This window comes from Lethenteron reissneri, chromosome 33, assembly GCF_015708825.2.
Source record: "Lethenteron reissneri isolate LAM-NWPU_2019-01 chromosome 33, ASM1570882v1, whole genome shotgun sequence".
NCBI classification, from domain to species: domain Eukaryota; kingdom Metazoa; phylum Chordata; class Hyperoartia; order Petromyzontiformes; family Petromyzontidae; genus Lethenteron; species Lethenteron reissneri.
The window spans coordinates 12,693,288-12,715,546 of NC_083811.1; the positions used below are offsets into that span (position 1 = coordinate 12,693,288).

Genomic DNA, 22,259 nt, shown 5'->3' on the forward strand with positions numbered 1-22,259 from the left:
CATTTTACCAAATAGTTCGCTGAAACTCTTTAGTGGGATATTGAAAATACAACGTTTTGCAAATATTTCCAAATATAGTAATCCACAATATAAATGAATCGTAATCCTTATGAACATGTCATCATTAGCAACACAATACACTCATCCCCTGGATTAAGTACTGGAATTGGTATTAAACGATATGCTTGTGGACACGTAATCATAAATAAAAATTAAAACATTGATACCCATAAATAGGCCAACATGAAGATAAACTGTACAGATTTATACTATCTACTGTCTAGCATGTTAAACTGTCTCTGGGGTCCCATGAAATCATCCATTAAATCTGTAATGCCTTCCGATATGCATGTGTCTTTGGAAGTCATTTATTTTAAATATTTTATGAATGCTTACGTCCTGCTATGACGTGGATCAGAAACATGGGCATTGATGAAGAAAATGGAATCGCAGCTAAAAACTTACCCAAAGAACCGTGGATAATTATATGCTAGGAATTACTTTGAGAGACAAAGTTATGAACGCATGGATCAGAGAACGCATGCAAGCTCGAGACATCACAATGTCAATAGAAGTTAAATTGCACAAGATATGTGATGGCTATAAACGATGGCGGCTGGTGGGCAAGAATAACAGTGGAGTGGCAAATTTCGATTTAAAGCTTTCGTGACTGCAGGGATTCATCTTCTTGGTTCTTTCGGTGAAGTCACGTAAAAGGGAAGTAATAAAATAAAACATAACGTCGTGAGAATTATTTTATTATGTTTTATTTTTATTATTTTATTACTTCCCTTCTACGTGACTTTACCGAAAGAACCAAGAAGAAAAAGTGGAGTGGCAGTCAAAGTGGGGAACGCAGCACATGTCCAACCGGGCATAAAGCAGTATATCGATCATGGCTGTTGACGACGATGCTGCATATTGCTGCTTTCCAAGCAGCACGAGATTACGTCGCGATCGTGTCACCGCCTTGGCCGAGAATACGTTTCGTTTATTGCTGGGTGTTTTTATTTTTTAACGCAAGTTTTGGACAATACTTTAATCAGTTTTACCTGTTTATTATAAGCTCTGAATAGTAGCGCAGCTTTATACAACATTTAAATTTACATTGGAATATCTTTAAGAATATTCTTGACCACGCGCAACAGACAGATGGACAGAGTTAATGCATTGACACTTTCAACCTTAGTTGGAAAGGAAAAAAAAAACAGATTCTGGGACAATTGTAATGACAAGTCCGGTTCAGATGCCACTCTCTACTGATGTGCATGGCTTTGAAAGTTGAGCTTAGGTTTCCTGGGTGTGTAGTGCATTATCCTAACCAATGCACCATTGAGAATACGTTTTTACCCTTTTATCTGGCAACAAAACAGGTGTTGTTAAAACACCAAACTGAAACCTTTTTACAAGGAATCATGTGTGCATTAACCACAATACTTGTGCTCAAAATGCAAAGGAGGTCCCATGAGCAATCCTCTTCAGGAAGACGATTGCTTGTGTGGTGATCAAAACGTCGTGATCTATTATTTTTTCAACCGACGTGACATTACCGAAAGAACCAAAGAGTATGGATTCCTGCAGTCACGAAAGCTTCAAATCAAGATTGAATGCATATATTATCAGAGTATATTTTTTTGCATTTTGACATTGTCGTTAATGCAGACATGATTTCTTAGAAAAGGTTTCAGTGTGGTGTTTTAACAACTGAACACCTATTTTGTTGCCAGATAAAAGGGGAAAACTTATTCGCATATTTTGGTACTCGTAAAGGAGGTCCCATGATGTCAATGCACCATTGTTCCCAACATGTATATGCGTGTCTTGTGATATAGAGCTACAGCAGAACTACTATATATCTTCCACACGAATTGCACATTACGAAATGCTAAATATAAAATTCAGATTGGGCATACTCTTGAGTTTGGATTGGGATTAATTAACCAAATTTCGATTCACTTTAGGTTCAGCTATAGATTTGTTATTAAAAACATGCATTTTTCTCATTGCTAATATTTAAACTGCGTAATATCAGCGAGAGTTCATACATAACTCCTGTGAATATTTCAGTTTCGGTAACCACTTTGACTGGACTTTTATATATATATCCAGTACAGGAGTCAACTTAAAATAGTGACGATATAAAACTTAGTTCACTGCCCATTTAACAACGATTCCACGTGCGGTGCCTGATGGCATGGGAATTTAGCCATTGCATGGCAGTTTGGAAGACGTAGAAGGAGGGGTGGTGTCGGAGGGAGTGGAAAGGTCGTGTGGTGGAGGCGAAGACGTGTGTTGAGACAGGTGCCCCCCTTGTCCATTACACAGAAGCCGGCTCCCCCGGTGAGGGCAAGGGGGTAATTGAGGCCGTTCTGGGTATCGGGTGCCTTGAGCCGAGCAAAGGCTTTGATCTTTGCAATCTGACTGCCATCTCGACGTGTTGAGAACGCGCGCCATAAACATGATAGATGGTCGAATTGTGGACAGGAAGAAGAGTCACGCAATTTACGAGGCATCCAAAGGGTTGGGGGAGGGAGAACTTGAGAGCAAAACGAGGGTAGTAGGTACATTAAACAGAGGAAGCGTGTTATTACGCAGGCCGTTGTCCCATCGGACCATGCTCAATTTAGCACACGAAAAAAGGGGAATACTGTAAATCCTGCCCTGCGAGTGCATCCCATGTGCGTTGAACAAGCTATGCCGTTCACAAATGACATACCTAATGGTGTCCTATGCAATTGCGGACGTCTGTAGCGATCATTTAGTGACTGAAAAGTGTTCTGTCCTGCAATCCTGCATTTAGTGTTTTGGCAGATGTGTCAGCTTAACACTGCAGGGACAATGCCATTGCTTGCTTTTCGCCTTTTTTGTGTTTAGTTTGTTGTCCTTCCCCCGCACCTCCGATTCGCACGGTTGGCTACGCACGGTGCGAAATAAGTTCAACGTGCATAACTTTGATAAAGTCAGTACACACAAGGATACCGTCTAAGGGTAAACTGTTATAATAATTGTGTAAAGTCTGTTTCAAGGGGAGGGGGGCAAAGAGTTGCCTTGTTTCTAAAATCGCCCCCACTTGTCTGCCCAACGACTCCGCACACCAACAACAACGTGGCAGCCACGGTCACTCGCGATGAAAACATCGACACACAACGCTGACGCGCCCTCAACAACACCAATGCCAAAATAGCGCTGATCCCTCGGGGTTCCCCAATGATTCCCTTTACCAACTAACGCGACCGAGCAAAGCCAAATCTGGCCCCACCTGGCTCCCACCAAGCTAAACCCTCACCCTTTGCCACGAATCATCTACACCCCTTAACTAACCGAACGCCGATCTCGGGAGATCAAACCCCCCAGCCTCATCATCCCGTGCCCCTCGTCCCACCAACAACAGCCGTCATCGGCCACTAATTGTGCCAGGCTCGGTGCACTTTGAGGCCGTGTGAAGTGTGGAAGGCTCGCTGATAGGCCCTGCTGGCACCACGGATGTTTCCCTGGATGAGTGTCCTCAGGAGAGAGTGGGCCTCTCCAACCTTACGTTCGTGGAAATGTCCACAATCGGATGGAGGCCACAGATAGGAGAAGAGCAGCACCCAGCGCTCACTTTGTTTTCGAAAAGTGTGTCTATCGTTCTGGATTTCAAGTTGAAAATCGGTTTTCCTGGAATGATCTTGCTTGTGAGGCAAATTTATATTGGAAATCTGCAAATGCCGTTTTTTTTACAAGTTGCATAATAATGCAGGACTCAAAACTGCATGTGCATGTAGTTCTCCCCTCTTGTGGTATTGTGAGACCTTCCCACGATGTCCTGGTGTTTTTTGTACCGTAGAGGTAGCAACCTCGCCCACAGCCCGTTTTACTTCAAGCCAAATGTCTCCCACTTTCAGGATTGCATATCACTTCTCATCAAAACCCATATTAGCAACGGCATGAAAATTAATGGACGCGTGAAAAACCTTAAGCTCGAAAGGAATGCTAATGCATTGTAACTTTTTTACATCTATTATAACATAAGTGGCATTTACAAGCTGTTCAGAATGTGGTTCAAGGCAATGATGAATGCTAAATAGTTTTGTGAAGTGAATCCACGTTCTTGTCATTCTCAATTTGGTTGGGCGTTTTATTGTAATTAGAAAATGTTGCTAAACATAATAAGCTGTCAAATTCATCGGCCGAACTTTCCGGCCTGCCAACGTTATTATGTATTGCCGCCAACATTATAGCTGAGTGTACATTCAAATATTTCCATTATATGGGTGGCAGGATGGCACAGTCTCAACACCTGTGGTTCACAACAAGAAGTCCCTGGGATCAATTCCTGACTCGGACGCCTTCCTTTGTGAAGTTTAGATGCCCCCCTCCTTTTCTCCATGGGTCTCCTTTGGGTTCTCCAGTTTCTTCCCAAAGTTCAAGATGATACAATGTCACTGGTATTGGTCAAACATCCGAATGCTGAAAACGTACCTGTAAATTACTCAATTGAGATTACACAGACATCAACATCAGCCCCATCTCGAAGAACTTGACAAAACTTTGCTGAAAATAGTCTTGAGACTCAATGAATCCTTCCTCAGTTCACAAGCGTAGTAATGCATATTCATAGAATGTTTAACGCTTATCATGTGGAAATGTTTAGCAACCAAATACTCTAAACGCATGTTTCTAAACGTGAAGGGAAAACAAATCCATGTAACCACGGGGAGAACGTGCAAACATGCAGGCATCAGGGTCAGGGTCAAACCCACGACTTCCTGTATGCCAGGCGAGGTAGTTAACATCTCGCCACCGTCATTCTGGTGGGCCCAGTGGTCCTGTCCAGTGGTGGCCCTCGTGGTCGCCTCTGATGGCCTTCATGGTCCAGCGGCCCTGGTGATCCTTCCAGTGGCCCTGGTTTTGGTGGTGACAGTCCCAGTAATCCTGCTGGTGTTGGCACTACTCTCCAGTAGTGGTCCTCGTGGAGTTTCTTGTGGTCCCGATGATGGTCCTGGGTGGCCCCACTGGTGGTCCTTTATATTCATGATAGCCCAGAGGGTTCGGTGCTACAGGTGGCCATCTGGATGGTATTGTTGGTCCGCAATGGTCGAAGGTGATAATGGTGGCGCCTGAGCAGCGGTGACGTCTGTCTCCACAGATGACACACTCAGAATTCAGTACTGTGGGCATAGAGGTTAGTGACAATGTTGCACTGTTTTCATTTGTCCACATATTTCTTGTGCGTGATAAGGAAAATGCACGAACATACATGGAAAAATAGGATCCACCAGTACTGTATTCCTTTCACTGTGTAAATGTTGAAAGTGTTACTCGGACTTTTTAATTAATGAGAAATTTTATCTAAACTTGTTCGTGTCTGCATGAAGTGATTTTGTTCAATCTGCAAAAGCTCCAATGTTTCAAATTTTATGCAAATTGTGGTATTCTAAACCTCCTAAAGGAGCTTGTAATATACAACAGACTGATTTTTTTCTTTTAAATGCAATTTTCTGCTCAAGCAATGTTACCTTAAAGCAATTGTGAATCCGGGCTCCCTACAGATTTAATTATACCTCTATTTAAAATTTAATGAATCACTTTTGTTTTCATGTTTTGCTTTGTTAACGATGGAAATTAAAAGTTTCAAAAAAACTGAGCAAAGAACATGAAACATGTCCTCAAGTGTACCCACATCTGCCCAGCAGATTTCCACAAGTGATGCAAGCAATGGCTGGACATAATTAGGACTTTCTCCAAGATGTTATGGCTGCACAACGTTCTGACGTTAACACTTGCAAAGGGCTGCCCACGTTTGTAAAAGTGACTGAAGGTAGCTCATAAGAGTCACTGTTAGTTGTGTGAGCACGTGCGCTGTGATGTGCTTGGCTTTTCATTGTAAAAGCTAAATGGCAAATGTCATTACAGTTGTGCGTAGGCCTTGTGGAAAATCATTAACTACTCCAACATATTGCATTGTTAAGTTCAAGAAAGTTGTTTCTATTTGTAGGGATGTCAAATAAAGCAGAGCTGGTAAAAATACAATCGTATGCACCTCTTGTTTCATTGGACCTTTGCTGCTTTTAATGTCCACAAAGATTATCCAAAAGTGTTTATAATGACAGATCCGTGAAATAATTAGACGTACACACTGATTTGCTGTTCACTATACTGTAGTAATCTAGATTTGAAGTTTTCGTGACTGCAGGGATCCATACTCTTTGGTTCTTTCGGTAAAGTTACGTAGGTATAAAATAAATTAAATTACGACGTTTCGGGCGCAACACAAGTGCCCGTCATCAGGTGGGACAACCACAGCAAGAAACTATTTTTTTGCCCACGACACTTCATACAGCCTGTTCCCATATAGCAGCCCAGCCTGATGCCCTAAACTTGGCCGGACGGTTCCTTGATTGATATCCGGAATCGTTTCTTGGCGGACGGTGGCATCAAAAGGTTATGACTCGTGTCACGTGGTCGAATGGGAAAGCGGCTGTAAGTCTTGCCGTACTATCCATCGGCGGGTCAAGACGACGAAGATGATGATGCTCTAGTCTCAGGCTCGTAAGTCAACGGCAAGGCAGCTGCTGCTTCTGCTTTTGCTCCAGGCCCAACAAAATCGCGTGGCCTCGACCGAAATGAAGTCAAACTTCACGACAGAGTCAATTACCGACTGATAAACAACATTTCAGATTTAAACTTTTGACTTTTCTGAGGACCGATGTGTTATGCTACACCTGTGTACCGCCAACACGTCCATATGCTAACCCCACAGTTCGACGATTGTCAGTTCATATCCCAGTCAAGGTTTGATTCAGCCCGTTATACCGTTGGGGCCAATAAAATAGGTACTCCTCTGTGAGAACTAACAAAAAGATACCAATATACGTATCCCAAAGACAAGGAACAAAAAGTAAAATTGCAAAAGCATGTATCAATGTATGCTTGAAATTACACTGAGAGACAGAAAGAGGAACACATGGATTAAAGAACATACACAGTATGGATATAGGGGGCGCTCATAAATGACGTCACGCGATTTTGGACGATTTTTCACCCCCCCCCCCTTCGTCACACGGCGTCACAAAAAGTCAGACCCCCCCCCCTCAAATATGACGTCACAAAGATCTGCCCCCCCCCCCAAAAAAACATGCTTCAAATCGCTTTAAACTATTGTCATTGTAGTGCGTATTTAATGTGGCGCTGCACTCTGATGTTGTAGGAGAAAACATTTCTATAAAAAGTCTATTTAATTAATTAGAATGTGTCTATATTTATTTAAAGTTGCGCATTTTGATGTGACGTCACATTTCTACCCCCCTCCCCCCTCGTCACACATCGTCACAAATGTCTGACCCCCCCCCCTAGGTGTGTGACGTCATTTATGGACGGCCCCATACATGCAGTCATCGACTTACGAACGCCCGACTTACGAACACCCATACTTACGAAACCAGCTTCCATGAATCTTTTTTTTTAAATCGACTTAAAACGCGAGCTCGCAATTGCAAACTGAACCGTGGAAATATTTTGTTCAGAAGAGCCATCCTCTGCGAGATGAAATGAGTCAGTAGGCTCTGGGAGTGTTTGTGTGTGTGTGTGCGCGCATGTGTGTGTGTGTGCGCGCGCGTGTGTGCGCGCGCGCACGTGTGTGTGTGTGTACAATTGTGCTGACTCATTGCCTCCGTTCTCACTACAGGCTCGCATCAGGGCTCAAGGTAAGTTAAAATAAACCAGTTTTTTTAAAATAAATGTTACTCTATTTTTTATTTACTATATCGTATTTTTACAGTGTTACATGCAAATGTACAATATTTTTTTTATTAGTTATGAGTTTAACAATGCTTCCGTTTTTGTTGAACTATAACATTTTGTAACACTGACGGTATGGGCATTTACATACTAAACACACCTCGCACTTTCGTCTGGTTAGGGACCAGAGCATGGACAAATGTCAAAGCAGAGCCTTCATTTAGCCTTGCTCAGTAAGTGTGACTATGTCAAGATTTTATTGCAAATTGAGAACCTCATAGGTTATATTAGCTTTACTATCACCACACTTAGGACCCATTATGAATATATTAAAGCACAAAAATAAGTGTGTTACAGTAATCACTAAAATAAGCATAGTATGACTACTGTACACGTGTTTTATAATCACGAAAATGACTATGAACACTGTAGTACTATACTGTTATCACAAAACATATTGAATTGTTTACAGTATGGGTGTTTGCAGTAAATCAGAAACTTGCAAGCGAAAAGCAGACCGCGGCGTGATATTCATTGCATTAATGGGCAATTTGTAAGGGCGCGGTGACACAGACCAATTTCATTTTAAGGTTATAATCCCTTGTTCATCATGACGTCTTTTTACTTTGATGTCTCAACAGCGTTACGGAGACCGCGTGACGTGAGGGTTCCGCCTTTGCAGTGAGGGTTGTAAGTTGACACTGAGAAGGGGGGAGGAGGCGCCTCGCCCCTCATGTGGAGGACGTCACCCGCTAATTATTATTAATGAGGGGGGCTGTTCTACGTGGAGTAAGGGCTCATGATTATTAATGAGGGGGCGGGTGCTCCATGTGGAGTGACGTCACCCACTCATGATTATTAAGGAGGGGGGGTCCATGTGGAGGACGTCACCTGTTGATGGTTATTAATGAGGGGGGCTGGTCGACATGGATGACGTCACGCGCGGGACACACGGACATTATTGGCTCATTATAGTAGTGAATGCTCACTGAACGACTTCTATTCAAAGACTGAACGAAAAAGATGGCGCATGGCGCGAACGTCGTGGAAGGTTTGGGATGAAATCGGACGAAAGAGGAAAGCCACGTGGACGAAATTTGAAATGTGGTTATAGTTGAAAACGGCAGAAAGAGCGAAGCGACGAAAGTCTAGTGGACGGAAGTCAAGGTAGAGCTGCAGTCCATTATTGTGTTCCGACTTACGAGCGAGTCTCAGGTTACCAATTATGTTCGTAACCCGAGGACTGCCCAATGTTGAAATTATTTTGCACCGAACTTAGCCAATCATTCTAATAGACTGGTTAAAGATACACCTCAAAGATTGCTAGAAGGGATGATGCCCGATGGTCAAGGATAGACAGAATCTGAATATTTATGCTGGAGGAATCCGATGAGCTATGAAGCTCTTTTTCACATGTTCAGAATGGGCAGATTTGCAAGTTACAACAACAAAAATAGTCATTGAGTTGCAGCCAAGGAATGAAGTGCACCCAAAAGGATGTCCACAGAGGAGTGGAATGTTAAATAAAACACAGTTTGAGCTTCTGCACACAATTTAATTTATTTGTAAGATACCATACATCATATGCAGCAAGCAAAGAATGTGATATTGATATGTATGAAAAACCCACTGCAATTGTGTATGTTACGTGTTAACGTGTTTATTGTAAAGTATTACCAGTAACCAAAACACATTTCCACCACGAATATTTTTTTCAAGGCTGCGTTATTTTTTATTAACATCAAATAAATCATTCGTAACGTCACAGAATCGCTATTTAACAAAAATAAAATTTCCCATAAATGCAAAACAATATAAACTCTTGTATACAAATCTGAAACAATTGTTTGCATATTTCTTAAATGATAAAATGCATATATTCATCACTCGAAAATATATATCTTTTATACGAACTACACTTTTAAAAAACTTTACAGTCATTTCCATAGCATATAAACATAGCAGTTATACCACAATTAAATTCTGGCAGCTGGTCAATTGGATTTTTAAATGCTTGCAATCAGCGGTCGTGTAAATATTTTGCACAATTCACAATTCAATTCATTCTCATGCTTCTCGGTCTCAATTCAAATCAACGATTCTTTTTTTTTGCCATTTGTGGTGAATGTAGCACCTCCGGTGGCTGTATAAATTACATAAAACCAATTGAATAAAACATAACAGGTAAAGGTGCAGCCCTGAAATTGCTTGCTCACACCACTGCGGACAGAAGGGCCTCTACTAAAAGGAGCTCTAGAGAGCTGCGCTCATGGATATTTTGGTCTACTCTTCCACCCTGCCAGACGTTTTTTAAGAGGTGGGAATACCCACACTTTACCCCACTGCACACGACCTTGATGGTCGACTAACTTACAACTTGTGAAGAATCAAAATCCATCGTATAAACTCGCAATATAAGAAGCATTCTTTACGTACAAAAGTATATTCTGCACTACGTCTTTTACGAATAGTTCACAAGTGCGGAGGGTTACCTAACCCTACCTCACAAAGGGTAGAGGGGATCAGGGACATACATGGAGGCCTTGCCACATGTCTCATGGAATCTTTGCTGTGGATGTGTCCAGAGATTTGGCAGTGAGATCTCCTCACCATCCATTGATCGCTAGGGCAACCCTAGTGTGTGAAAAAACATTGGCTCTGTTGACAACGAGACACTGTAGCCGAGGGGGTGGGATGTAAAGTCTGCAGAGTGCAACTTTCAATTCGCTGACTCATGTTAGAATGTGCTTTTTAAATCCTTAATATTAAGTTCGCTTGCTTGCTTGCGTGCTTGCTTGCTTACGACCGTGCAAATCTTTCGGTCGTTTTTTAACCCACTTCCCGTGATCCAATCGAGCTGACATTTTGCACACAGACTCGTTGTGCGAGACAATTAATGTTCGTGAAATTTTTTTAAAAAATTTTACACTGTTTAGGGAAAACAAATTAAATATTTAATTACCAATTGCTTAATACTGGCAGACAATCATCTAACCCATAGGTGGCAGCCATCTCAAGCCAGAGGACGAGAGGACTCTAGCCGCCACGCATATAAAGGATTTATAATGAAAAACTTAGTTTTTACGGGTTATACTTGTTAAGACTCAGACACAATTTAGTTTGTAATAAATTACAATTCATTATTGTTCAATACGTTGTTTTACAACTCAAATTTAGTCGAATGTGTTGCCCAAACCATGTACCGATTTGATATCTTTGACATGTCGAGCAAATTTCCCTCTTGTCCCACCTCCGTGGCTACGGCATTGCAGGTGCGATCAGTACTGTCCAACAGCTGGCCTTGGTATCCCACGGCTCTGAGCCAGTGTTTTGAAGGCAATCGTTGATAGATCATATATTCCCAAAGCTGCTGGGCTGGTAACCGATACTGTATTATAGAGCTGGCCTTAGGCTGTTATTACTTGCTGTGAGTAACTCAGCTTATTGTAGAGTATAGTAAGTATACTGATGATGCTATGCAGTTTATACTTTAGTTTTTTATGTAGTTTATACTTTAGTTTTCTACGTGGTTGTTTAGTAACTGCAGCTACATACTATTAACATTCCTTTCCTTTGTTAATGCTACTCCCTGCACCCTCCCTTGGTGCTGCTGATCCTGCATAATGTATGGGCATAATATGACTTTGAAACCCCCCCGCCCACCTCCTACGCATTTCCCATGAATATGCTAAATTCCTCTTGATATGCACATTCTTTTTGTTAAGGCGCTTTTCTTCCACCTCCAACCCAGCTTATATATAAGCTCCCAGCTTGGCAGTGTCTCATTCTTCACCTGAAGACGGCTGCTTGCGTTGTAGCCGAAACGTCGTGAGAATTATTTTATTATGTTTTATTTCTATTATTTTATTACTTCCCTTCTACGTGACTTTACCGAAAGAACCAAGAAGATGTTATCCTCCTGTAAGCAAGGTGGGGTTTTTGAATCCAGCTACTGCAGTTTACTGCCATACCTCATTTAATAATTTGGTGATGTTGCGCTGACAGTTGTGCGCAAACACAGATTTCAAAAACTCAACACATTCGTCAGTAACACTGCCTTCAAAGGAACACTATATAACGTGACGTTTCGGGCAATGGCCCTACTTAATGGCACATAGTCCATAGAGATGGCATGAATGATAAGAGTTGGGGATGGCAGTTTACATCATAGGAGCTGATTAAAATATATTTTTTCCGGAAAAAAAAACTTCAGGAAGCATTTCTAATATTTTCAGGAAACATTAAAAACATTTTTAATCTGGCCCCATGGTATAAAGTGCAGTCTACAATTCTCATGCACTATACCTCTCTGGCCTCTAAATGTATGTGCTACAAAGAAGGGCCATTGTGCAAAATGCCACCGCTTAAATAGTTTTCTATTAAGACCACACGAAGTTATTGACAAGCGTGTTGAGATATTGTAATTGTAATACAGGTGTTGATCTAATATCCCAATGCAAGACACTCCTGAAAAATAATGTTGATACTCAATTAAACTTTCTCGGATAAAATGCCCAAGTGTAATTAATACCAGCAAGATAATACAAACAAAATTACTAAACGTTAAGTTGACTCAAAGAAAGTGGTTTAAAATTATGAGTATAAAATACATTTCTTATCAATTAAACTGGAATGATAAAAATTCTAAATTATTTCACTTAAAATAACCTAAATAAAGATTATTTAAACTTTTGAGAAGTATTTTTTCAATGTATAATCCTAAAACTTACATGTAAATAAATATTAAAATGTAATGGTAAAATTGACGGTTATTCAAATTTAGTCATTTAAATTTATTCTAATTTTTAAAATAAAAACCCAAAATTGTGCCGAAAACATCTATACATTTGAAATATGACATTTTGAATCACAATCCAAGTGGTGATAAAACAGCTATATCCAAGTGCTAATACCTAAGTGCGGGCAACTTATATTTTAATATATCATGATTCAGCTTTTACAGTGACCTATAGGTCCACCCTTTGTATGTAATTCATGCTTAAGCATATCGTTCAGATACAGTGTTTCTTCCATTTATATTTCATGATAATCATGATTGTAGAATATCATTTCCAGAAATCCTCACTGAGTCTTCAGTCTCTTCATCAGGAGTCGCATATTACAACATTCGACTAATTCTTTCTTCCTGAGAATTTGAATGTCAGTAGAAACAAGATTACATGAAAGAGACCCACATGTTTGTGGGTTAACATCCAAAACCTGGTAACCCATTTTATGTACTGCCATCACTTGGCCACTTCTCTTTCGAGCTGGTCGGGAGTCTCACAGCACATGATGAGATCCATGCGACGAATCCACCTCCCGGATTGCAGGTACCCGCCACAACGCCTGGCTTCGTCGCATCTATGGCTACACGACGCACGTCGTCCACTCGTGTTCGCAGGGCGACTCGGACTCCACGGGGTGATTCCGCCCCACCCCAGCTCCCGCTCTCAAGAGATCGCCCCCCTGGGCACCACCTGTCGAAGCCAAATTATTCTCGCACAGTGGCAGAGGGCCGCTCTGAGTCACCGGGGAAGTGGGCGATGGTGGTGGTGGTGGCCGGTACTCTGAGGCTGTTACCAACTTCCCGGGGACATGCGGACTCTGCTCTGGCAGTGGTGTGGTCATGATGGCTTCGTTCCCCTCTGCAGGGCTCTCGTGGGGCCTCAGGGCCAGGCTGCTCTCGACCAGGTTGCGCTCCACGAAGACCGGTCCGTTGATGGTCACCGTGATGAGTGGCCCATTTGGTGCTGAACAGGTTGAGGGGAGGGATATGAGAGACAGAGTAGAGGGTGAGACAGCATTGTTTCTACTGAATATGCCGAACTCCATCATCATGCACCACTACAGTCTGCCATTCTGTTTGCCGATCTGTTTTGAAGTGCAAATCAATTAATTATATGATATAGCATATAAAAGATACTATTTAAACCTGCATTGCAATTTGGCATGACTTGGTGTTGGAAAATCATACGTTGAAAGTGAATTTTATGCACCAAGGGCAGTGGTATTTCAATACGTGCATTGATGCTAAAGTAAATAAAATTCTGTATTCACAGAATGTATCTTATTAGGACAATACTGGTCCCCTGCATATTAATGTGGAATTTCCATCACTGGCTCAAATTTTTGAATGGAGGTGAGCACTACCCTTCTTTCATATACTATATAAAAAATGTACTGTAATAGATGCGACTTAAAAAAAAATTGTGCTCATCACAGAAAAGTCCGAATGTCTCTCTATTTAAACGAGCAAGGAGACACTTTTCCAACATCGGGCTATGGTCGAGGCCAATTTGGTTGAATTACCATTGGTACCTTGTACACAGCGCTGCCTGTTCGATGGATACCAGATTGAATAAAAACCGCAATGACAAAGTGTGAACAATGAAGGTCACACACGTGGCTCAGTGTTTCCATCCATAAACCCATGTCATGTTGCCACGGTCAATTATTGCATTAAAAAGTATGCATGTAACATTATCGAATAAAAGAACATTTAAAATTGGGACAAATTGATGAAGAGCAATTTTTATAATTATTTAAAGTAACAGATACAAATTAAACATACCAAAATAGAAATTACGAATTTCTATTCTCGTGTCCCAAAGTAATTTACGTAATTTTACAGGATCTTTGTCTTCTGTTACATTATGATGTTTGCATAAACATAGCATAATTATTCCCAATCTTGGTCCAATGACATGCATCATTTTTATTAATTTGTTTGTGTAATTGGAGGCAAAGCAGTAATTCTAAAATAGAGGTACATTGATGTATACAGTTTTAACAAGTCTTGTAAACATTGATTTGGCAACAACCAGGAAATTATACTATCAAAATAATGTAAATGCAAGTGTAAATGTAAAATAAAATATATGGAAGACGAGACATTGGATACCTTAAATAAGCATTCATTCCATGTCAATGTCAATAACGCAATTTTTTTTAAGTGACACAGGATGTCTGTATCAGGTTAAAAAAACTATTGTATATCGATGACAAATCTTAGTTCGGTGTCAACTCAGCCCATCATTCTTCCAGGGTCATTAAATTAGTACCAGTTTCTTGAAAATCAATGGCAGTTATCCTATGTGTAGTGATGTATATTGAGTTACTACGGCGTCTAGCGCCAGCCACTGGAAGAAGAGTGACACTGCTCAAGTTAGCGTCTCTCTCTGGCACCAGAGGGTGTATGGCATAGAAGCGGGCCCTAGGGGGCATGCTTCTGGTGGCGGCCAGAGAGAGGGCACTTCAGCACATGGCAGTCTGGGTGAACCCGAGAGGGCACGTGACCAGGAAAGGGTAGCAAGGGGTACAAAGGGGTGGCGAGAGGGACACGTGACATAAGGCTCATATCCTTCTAGTAGGATCTAGAAGGGGGTGTGGCCTAGGGTGGAGCCAGGCCACGCTCAGGGGCATAAAAGGGAAGTCCCGAGCGCCGATCCGGGCTGTCTTGTGGAATCAACCCGCCGCGCTACATCTCCTCGATCTTCGCTCTTCAGTCATCACGTTCAGCATCATGGGTCAGGCAGTACGTTACTGACCTGACCCGGTTATGTAGTTGCCCGTTGTGATTAAGTCGTTAGTGGAAGTTGTTACCACCTATGTCGTTATCCCGTACGTTTATATAGTTACCCTGCCGGGTGTTGTAATAAACGTGATGCCTCCAAGGTCTAGTGTGTGTCCCCGTGGATGCCACTACATATGTATATACAGGGTGCTTCAAAAAATGTTCACACTTCCGAGAATTTGCAACAATCTTCTCCAGGTGGAGACCACCTGGAGAAGATTCCATGCATGTGTTGACAATGATGGCGAACAAGTGGAGACTCTTTGACTTTTTTAAGTTATTAAGATACATGTGTCATCCTGTTACAGTGTATTATCCGTTCGTCTCCCATTAAAAACAAGAGTCCCATATACTTTTTTTAAACACCCTGTATGTTCCCCTCATATCAACTGTGGGATTTCTTCTACTGACCTGGAGTCACCAATGGAGATGGGCAATTAACAATGCTCATCTCCATGTCTATTTGATTCCACAAATATCTAGATGCCCCATAAACCCCTACACAGGCTCTTGGAGCAAGTGCCGTCATTGAGCTCCTGCAGGCCGGCACAGCACTAAGTGAGTGTTGTGGCTAGCACTGCAATTGTCTCTCCAGTGCTGATGTTTACACACTGCACGAGGTACGTATTTAAGGCTGAGTAGACCCAGAGAGGACCTGATCCCAGATAATTGTCTTTGATGTCAGCAATAGCCGGGAATTCAATATTGGTCGCTGAGTACAAAGTGCAGACAAAATGCAGTGGATGAACAACTATGCCATCACGCAAACTCCGGTCACCCTCACAATGGTTTTGGCGAGCCATCAAACAAAGATGGCTACTGCATTGCGCGCTTTCAGGTGCGCTTCTGCGGCCGTCTAGAATGCTCTTCCTTGAAATATGACAAAGCCACTGGAGCTATGATGTACTTTTAAATCATCTAGATGGAAAACTAATTTCTTTAGAACTGCTTTTTGTGTTAAGTTTGTTGTTTTTGCCCTGCACCTCCGATTAGAAAAACAATTTCAACACACACACTCACACGATGTGCTCACCTGCAAAGACATCGTTCTCAATGCTGCTTTGTTTCATTGGGAGAAAGTTATTCTCCTTTTGGTCGAGCGGAGATGACGACGACGCCGTCCGACCGCTGCTACCCGACAGGTTGTTGTAGCAGCTGCTAGGCGTGTCCACGTCCACTCCTCCACCGTTTATGATGCCGCTGCCCAGGCCACTGTCTCTCCGATCCGTATCGTATGTGGACGTGACCCGGGGCTCCTCTGCCGCCACCGACGGCAGGGGGGGGAGAGGGGGGCGGCCGTCGTTGCTTCTGAGGGCCACGTTACGCTCGACGTGCAGGGGCTCCTCCACCGGCCATCGGGCCACCGCTGCGTACCCCTCGTCGTCCACGTTACCAAATTGTTGCTGCTCCATGGGAATCCTGGGCCTCTGCTGAAAGAGGATTGAGATGTCTGTGACGAGGCATCCGGCACGATGATTGGCTGTTTTGACTCACCGTCACAGAATAAGTGGTCGTAGGGGGGCTTAGACTAAGGCATGACAGGCGATCATTCCCGTCACTTATCATCTTTCAGGTTCTATCCCGACACCTCCCCTACCGTTCCCAATTTAACCACAAATCATTGGGTCCTTCCTGCTGAAATAAATTCAATCTAAATATAAAAAGCTAAAAGTTACCCGAACTGCCCTCAACCAACACACTCTCCCTCTTTGAGTTTTGGCGGTCTTTGCCCTCAAAATACTCTCGGCCAATCACCATTGAACACCCCTGTGCTTCCACTAATCAGTCACAAGCTCCACAGCCGGCCAATCGGCATTGGCAGTCTGAGGCTCGGCTTTAACAGGGCCTCAGCATGAGATGATTGGTGGCTTTCCTATCCGTTTTGCATTTCAAACAATGAAGCCATCAAGCTGCTGTTTGGACATGGAGTAAATTAGTAAATAACAAGATACGCCTGTCAGCGATCCTATAAATGTATGTGAGATTCTGCTGTCAACAAGTCATCATGGCCATCATGACTTTCTTTTCCATCTACTGTAAACATGACCATTTTGTCATCGATACCATGTCTGCCTCCTTTGTCTTAAAACATGTAAAAAACGACAATACTTTTTGAATTTCAAAATCAAAATGTCTCCCTGCTAAAATGAGGAATGGGGACGTGGCCTGTTATAACTCAGTCCGGAGCCAGTAGTGAATGTTCTTTACAGGACAAGCACTGATGGCTTCACCCAAAGTCACACTCATGTCATTAATATCAGAGGTATGACAGATCAGTCAACCGATCGCCAGGATTTTATTTTACACATGCAACTGTAAATTTGTGTGGTTAGGGCATAAAATGTCTTTTATTTCCATCGATTGCAATAATTAGCAGGTGATTGCCATCACATTTACTCACATTTGCTGAATTACTTTTGCACTTTTCAGAAGTGCCATTAAATATTACACAAGCGTTGCTTGCATTTCTTTGTGCATTGGGAAATAAACATACTATAAAATGCATGCACCAATGTACACTATCAATAATAATATTTAATATATTACTGTCACAAAAGTTAAATGTTCCTTTCCAGCAGTTAATCAGATGTTGTGCAATAAAATGTACACGTTTGATGCTTATAATACCGCGCGAAAAAATTGCAGTTACACGTCTTTCTGTACTCTTTGCAACTTTACGTACCATTTCCATGGCGATGTATATTCCATTTTCTAAAAGTGAAAAAAAAACATGTTAACAAATGGTTAGCATTTTATTAGTTCATGCATGAATTTTGCGATCTGAACACAAATTGCCTAGCGTTAGAATATGCACCCTTTTGAAAGCTTTCCAAACTAAGGCTGAACATCTGAATATATTATCTCTGGGTGTTTGTCCGTCTGTCTGTTCGTCTGTCTGCAGCATGGGAGTCACAGTAACTCTCGCAAAGATTATACAATCAGAATAAAATGACAGCATAAACTTACATTGCATTCAATGATTTACCCAATAGAAAGCCAGGATTAAAAGGTTGCCTACATCCAGTGACATCTAAAAAATTTAAAAATGAATTTGTAAATATGTGTACACGTTTTGCCCTGAATGCTGCCCTTCGACGTCTGTGCTGCATATTTGAACACGTTACATAATCCATGGGTGGCCATGTATTAGCCTAGCTTTTCAATATCTTACTAGCACAAGCCTGGCTGCCGCCACAGGCTTTGATTACCTGAGGCAGCACCTCCAGGCCAAGGCAAATGCATTCTGTCCTTGGTGTTCACACTGATTGCAATAGAATTTCTAAAACAAAAATACTCGCACCATCGTTTCAACTGCTGCAGTGGTAGATCGAACCAATAACGTCGAGGTTGCAATTCCATGGTGCGAACCAATTCACCTGGGCAGCAGCATCCTCTTCGTGCAACTTTTCAAGTACAAATGTCATATATAGTACACGAGTGTGTATATATATATACAGCCGCTTATGGCAATAACTTGTTATCCAAGTGTTGTACTTTTCTCGTCAGACGATTTTTCATCAAATTCAAACAGAAGGGTAGGGACATGGTTTTGCGAAATGAGTTCAAGTGTGCGCACACGGGTAGCTCACTTTCATTATGCATTCGTTTCTTGAAGAACTTGTAGATCAATATGCCGACGACAATGATCACAAAAACACCTCCTCCAATTGCGATTGTTTCGGCTGAGAAGAGAACAAGAGTGGATGGAATAGCAGCCCATTGAGACGCCAACATTACACGGTGTTTCCAACGTGCGAACACCCGAGTGAAATCTGGTCGTTAGCGTACACGTCAGACAAGACGCAATAGACAGATAATTTAATTCATAGCAGTGGCAGCAACTAACCCCAGAGCCACCGCATCAAGCATACACCCACACACATCACTCTGACTGCTCGGCTTAGCTGGCTTTACTACATGGCCCTGGTCATAAAATAATAAAAGAGTTGCCTCGCACAAGTGCAGCACTTTGTCTCAAATTCACTAAATCGAGATTAAGGCCGAAATCGACATCCAATGGCTCCTTGCTCATATGAGCACGTGGTAGTGCTCATCTCCATTGGGTGCCATGGTGGCGAGATGTTACCTGCCTTGCCTGCTATGTAAGGAGGTCGTGGGTTCGATCCCTACCTCGATGTCTGGATATTTGGAGTTTGCATGTTCTCCGCATGGTCACGTGGATTTTTCTCCAGGTCCTCCAATTTTCACCTCCTCATTTCGAAACGCGCGTTTAGAGTATATGGCTGCAATACATTACCACGTGATAAACCACTTCGCTGAGCTATCATTTGTGGCCAGGTCACTTCTGAAAAAGAACTATATAGCTCAGTGGGCCTTACCATTTGAAAATTAAACATAGTTTATGGTTGTATTTTATATCCCTGAGCCTGTGCTGGAAATTCCACACTCACTTGGCAGGGACAGTCTTGCAGGAGTGCACCATAAAATAGTACTCATTGTATTGACCCCAGCTGAGTTTCCCCCCTGACTCGGTACAACTCATAACCTTTCAGTTGTTAATCTGCAATGGACACACCTGGTCAGATATTATATATGGTTGAACACATCTGAAATCAAGTTACGTAAGTTAAAGACTCACACTTGACACTTCATTGTTGTACCCTTAACGTGAATTGACCCTTCGTACTGTATGAATTGTACATGCAGATGGAATTTGACATATTCGTCTGCCGGATAATTGTGACCCAATACAGTATACCATTCTCATAAATGTTTGCTTGGTCCTACTGTATTTAAATATGAGATACATACGGACACAGTGTAAACAGCAAAGATACTTTGACTTGAAATTTCTTGTATAATAAAACCCAATAAAAATGTAGATACTACTGCATTAGAGAAAACTTTCTCCATATGCAGTCTTTCAAAGTCCAATAATTGCTGTGCCATATGCAGTGCACGTCAATTTCATTGAAATTGTATTAATGTTACCGATATCATTTACTTATATTTCTTCATTGTCGAATCACTGTCACTTGAGTGCACAACATTGGCTATTTCCACTGTGTGCCATTGTATTGCTATTCCAAAGCCAATCGGTTAGTTGGTGGTGTACATTTTGATTGCACGGGAGGTTCAACGACCTCTTCGTAGCCAACGATCAGCCCGAATTCACAGCACGTGCACTGCTTTCACATTGAATCTGCACTGAACTGGAGAGCGGCGAGCCCAAGTGGTGCAACTTTGCCGGACCGTGATGCACGCAGACCCGCTCGTGGCAAAAAATTGATGAGAAACAGCTGCGATGAAGCCAAGCGTAAAATAAGATGTTTTTAACCATGAGTTGTTCACTTCAATGGACTGTGCACGTAGCATTCAGGACACTTGTTCCTCCTGCCACACTACAGGCATTGGCAAATTGGCGCCAATGAGTGGCGCCATAGCATAAGGGAGAGGCCCTGCGTAGTGTCAGAGTACATGAGGCAAAATTGTATTTAAATACTGCACATTATATATATTAAAAGTACGTGAAGCATATATTTGCAAAAAACATCGTCTTCATATTACATTAAGTGAATCGTCTTCATTGTCCAACTGGTCTCTCGTTTGGGAGGAGTAAAACTATTGCAGAGAATATTGCAAGATATTTGAAATCTACATTGAAGGCTATTAAAAATAATCCCAACAAATGGACACACAAAAACGGAATACGCGTCAAAAACAACAACGGAGCACATAGGGATGGCTGCGGTGCACAGAGTGTGAACTACGGGGGCCACCCGCACTCATTACCTGCCACACCTGGAGGTTGCGCTGGCACCGCTCCGCCGGTGATGGGAACGAAAGTTGTACCCGGCGTGGCTGAGCAGAGAGAGGCACAGGCGGCAGTCAGCGGGTGTGGTGCAAAGTGTGAAGGCGCACAAAATGCAACTCACGGGGCCCATAACAAGTTAAACAAAGATAAGGGTGCAGCCCCGCAATTGCTTGCTCACATCACTGCTGCCAGAAAATCGAAAACTCATTTTTTTTAAACTGAATTATTTTGAACCGCTTTTTGTGTTTAGTTTGTTGTCCTTCCCCCGCACCTCCGATTAGCACACTTGGCCACATACGGTGCGAAAGAAGTTCAACATACATACAGAATGACCTCCACAAGAGACAGTTGTAGACAATCCCTCTCAAGGATATTTTTCTTCCACCCCAGAAGAGAAGTTAAACACACGACACGCTTTACACCACCACATGCTGCTCTGACCTGCAGATTGACTAACTGGCGTTAACCATTTATTATACGGCTGGGTGGACAGATGCAGGGCGGTTTAAAAAAACGTGCACCTTTGTTTCAACTGCATGAATGCATTGACTGAATGGTCGAATTTCCAGATTCCTAGTCCAGTGTGCTAACCGTTACACCGCAACAGCATCGCAAACCATACTCGTACCTGGCATATTTGAAGGCTGCCCTGGCAATGCTCCATCACTGATGGTCGGAATTAAATCTGTCCTCCGGGTGGTTGAAAAGAAAGGGGCACAGGTGGCATCAGTGGTTGCGGTTCCTTGGATAAGAAGATCCCTTCCGAGGCTGGAGCAGCTGGGGAACATGAATGCAATGATCAGCACAGAGAGTAATGCACATCGTTTTCCCAGCGGGGAGCAGACGCACTTTCAAAGTTCCTTTGAGAACTCCTTGTTTTTTTTTCTGACAAGCTCATTAAGTACAATGATTTACAATGAAAATATGCTCGTTTAGGTCGCCTCTTATGTTTTTAATCTTGATTTGAAGCTTTCGTGACTGCACGAATCCATACTCTTTGGTTCTTTCGGTAAAGTCATGTAGGTATAAAAAATAAAATAAAATCAGGTGCTTTCCCACCTGATTATGGACGCTTGTGTTGCGCCCGAAACGTCATTATTTATTTTATTTTATCTTATGTCTTTATTTTCTTTATGTCATGTGTGTTTTGGTTATACCCCTCTGTCTCTCTCCTTGTCAACCCTTCCG

The 22,259-nt window shown here is 42.3% G+C and overlaps 1 protein-coding gene across 4 annotated transcripts in view; it reads right to left on the minus strand.

The window, feature by feature from the left end:
• Nucleotides 1–9,283: 9,283 nt before the first annotated feature.
• Nucleotides 9,284–22,259, minus strand: part of LOC133350360 (tumor necrosis factor receptor superfamily member 1B-like) — a 60,396-nt gene continuing 47,420 nt past the window's right edge. For 3 of the 4 annotated variants that reach the window (XM_061564663.1, XM_061564662.1, XM_061564665.1), the window contains 6 exons: nucleotides 21,700–21,848; nucleotides 21,050–21,118; nucleotides 18,886–18,978; nucleotides 17,979–18,007; nucleotides 16,329–16,725; nucleotides 9,284–13,472 (listed from right to left, as the gene is read on the minus strand). In XM_061564663.1, coding sequence (XP_061420647.1) covers nucleotides 13,090–13,472; nucleotides 16,329–16,725; nucleotides 17,979–18,007; nucleotides 18,886–18,978; nucleotides 21,050–21,118; nucleotides 21,700–21,848 — 1,120 coding nt within the window. In that variant the 3' untranslated portion in view covers nucleotides 9,284–13,089. The remainder of the gene's footprint in view (nucleotides 13,473–16,328; nucleotides 16,726–17,978; nucleotides 18,008–18,885; nucleotides 18,979–21,049; nucleotides 21,119–21,699; nucleotides 21,849–22,259) is intronic. The other variant, XM_061564664.1, reaches the window with a different exon arrangement.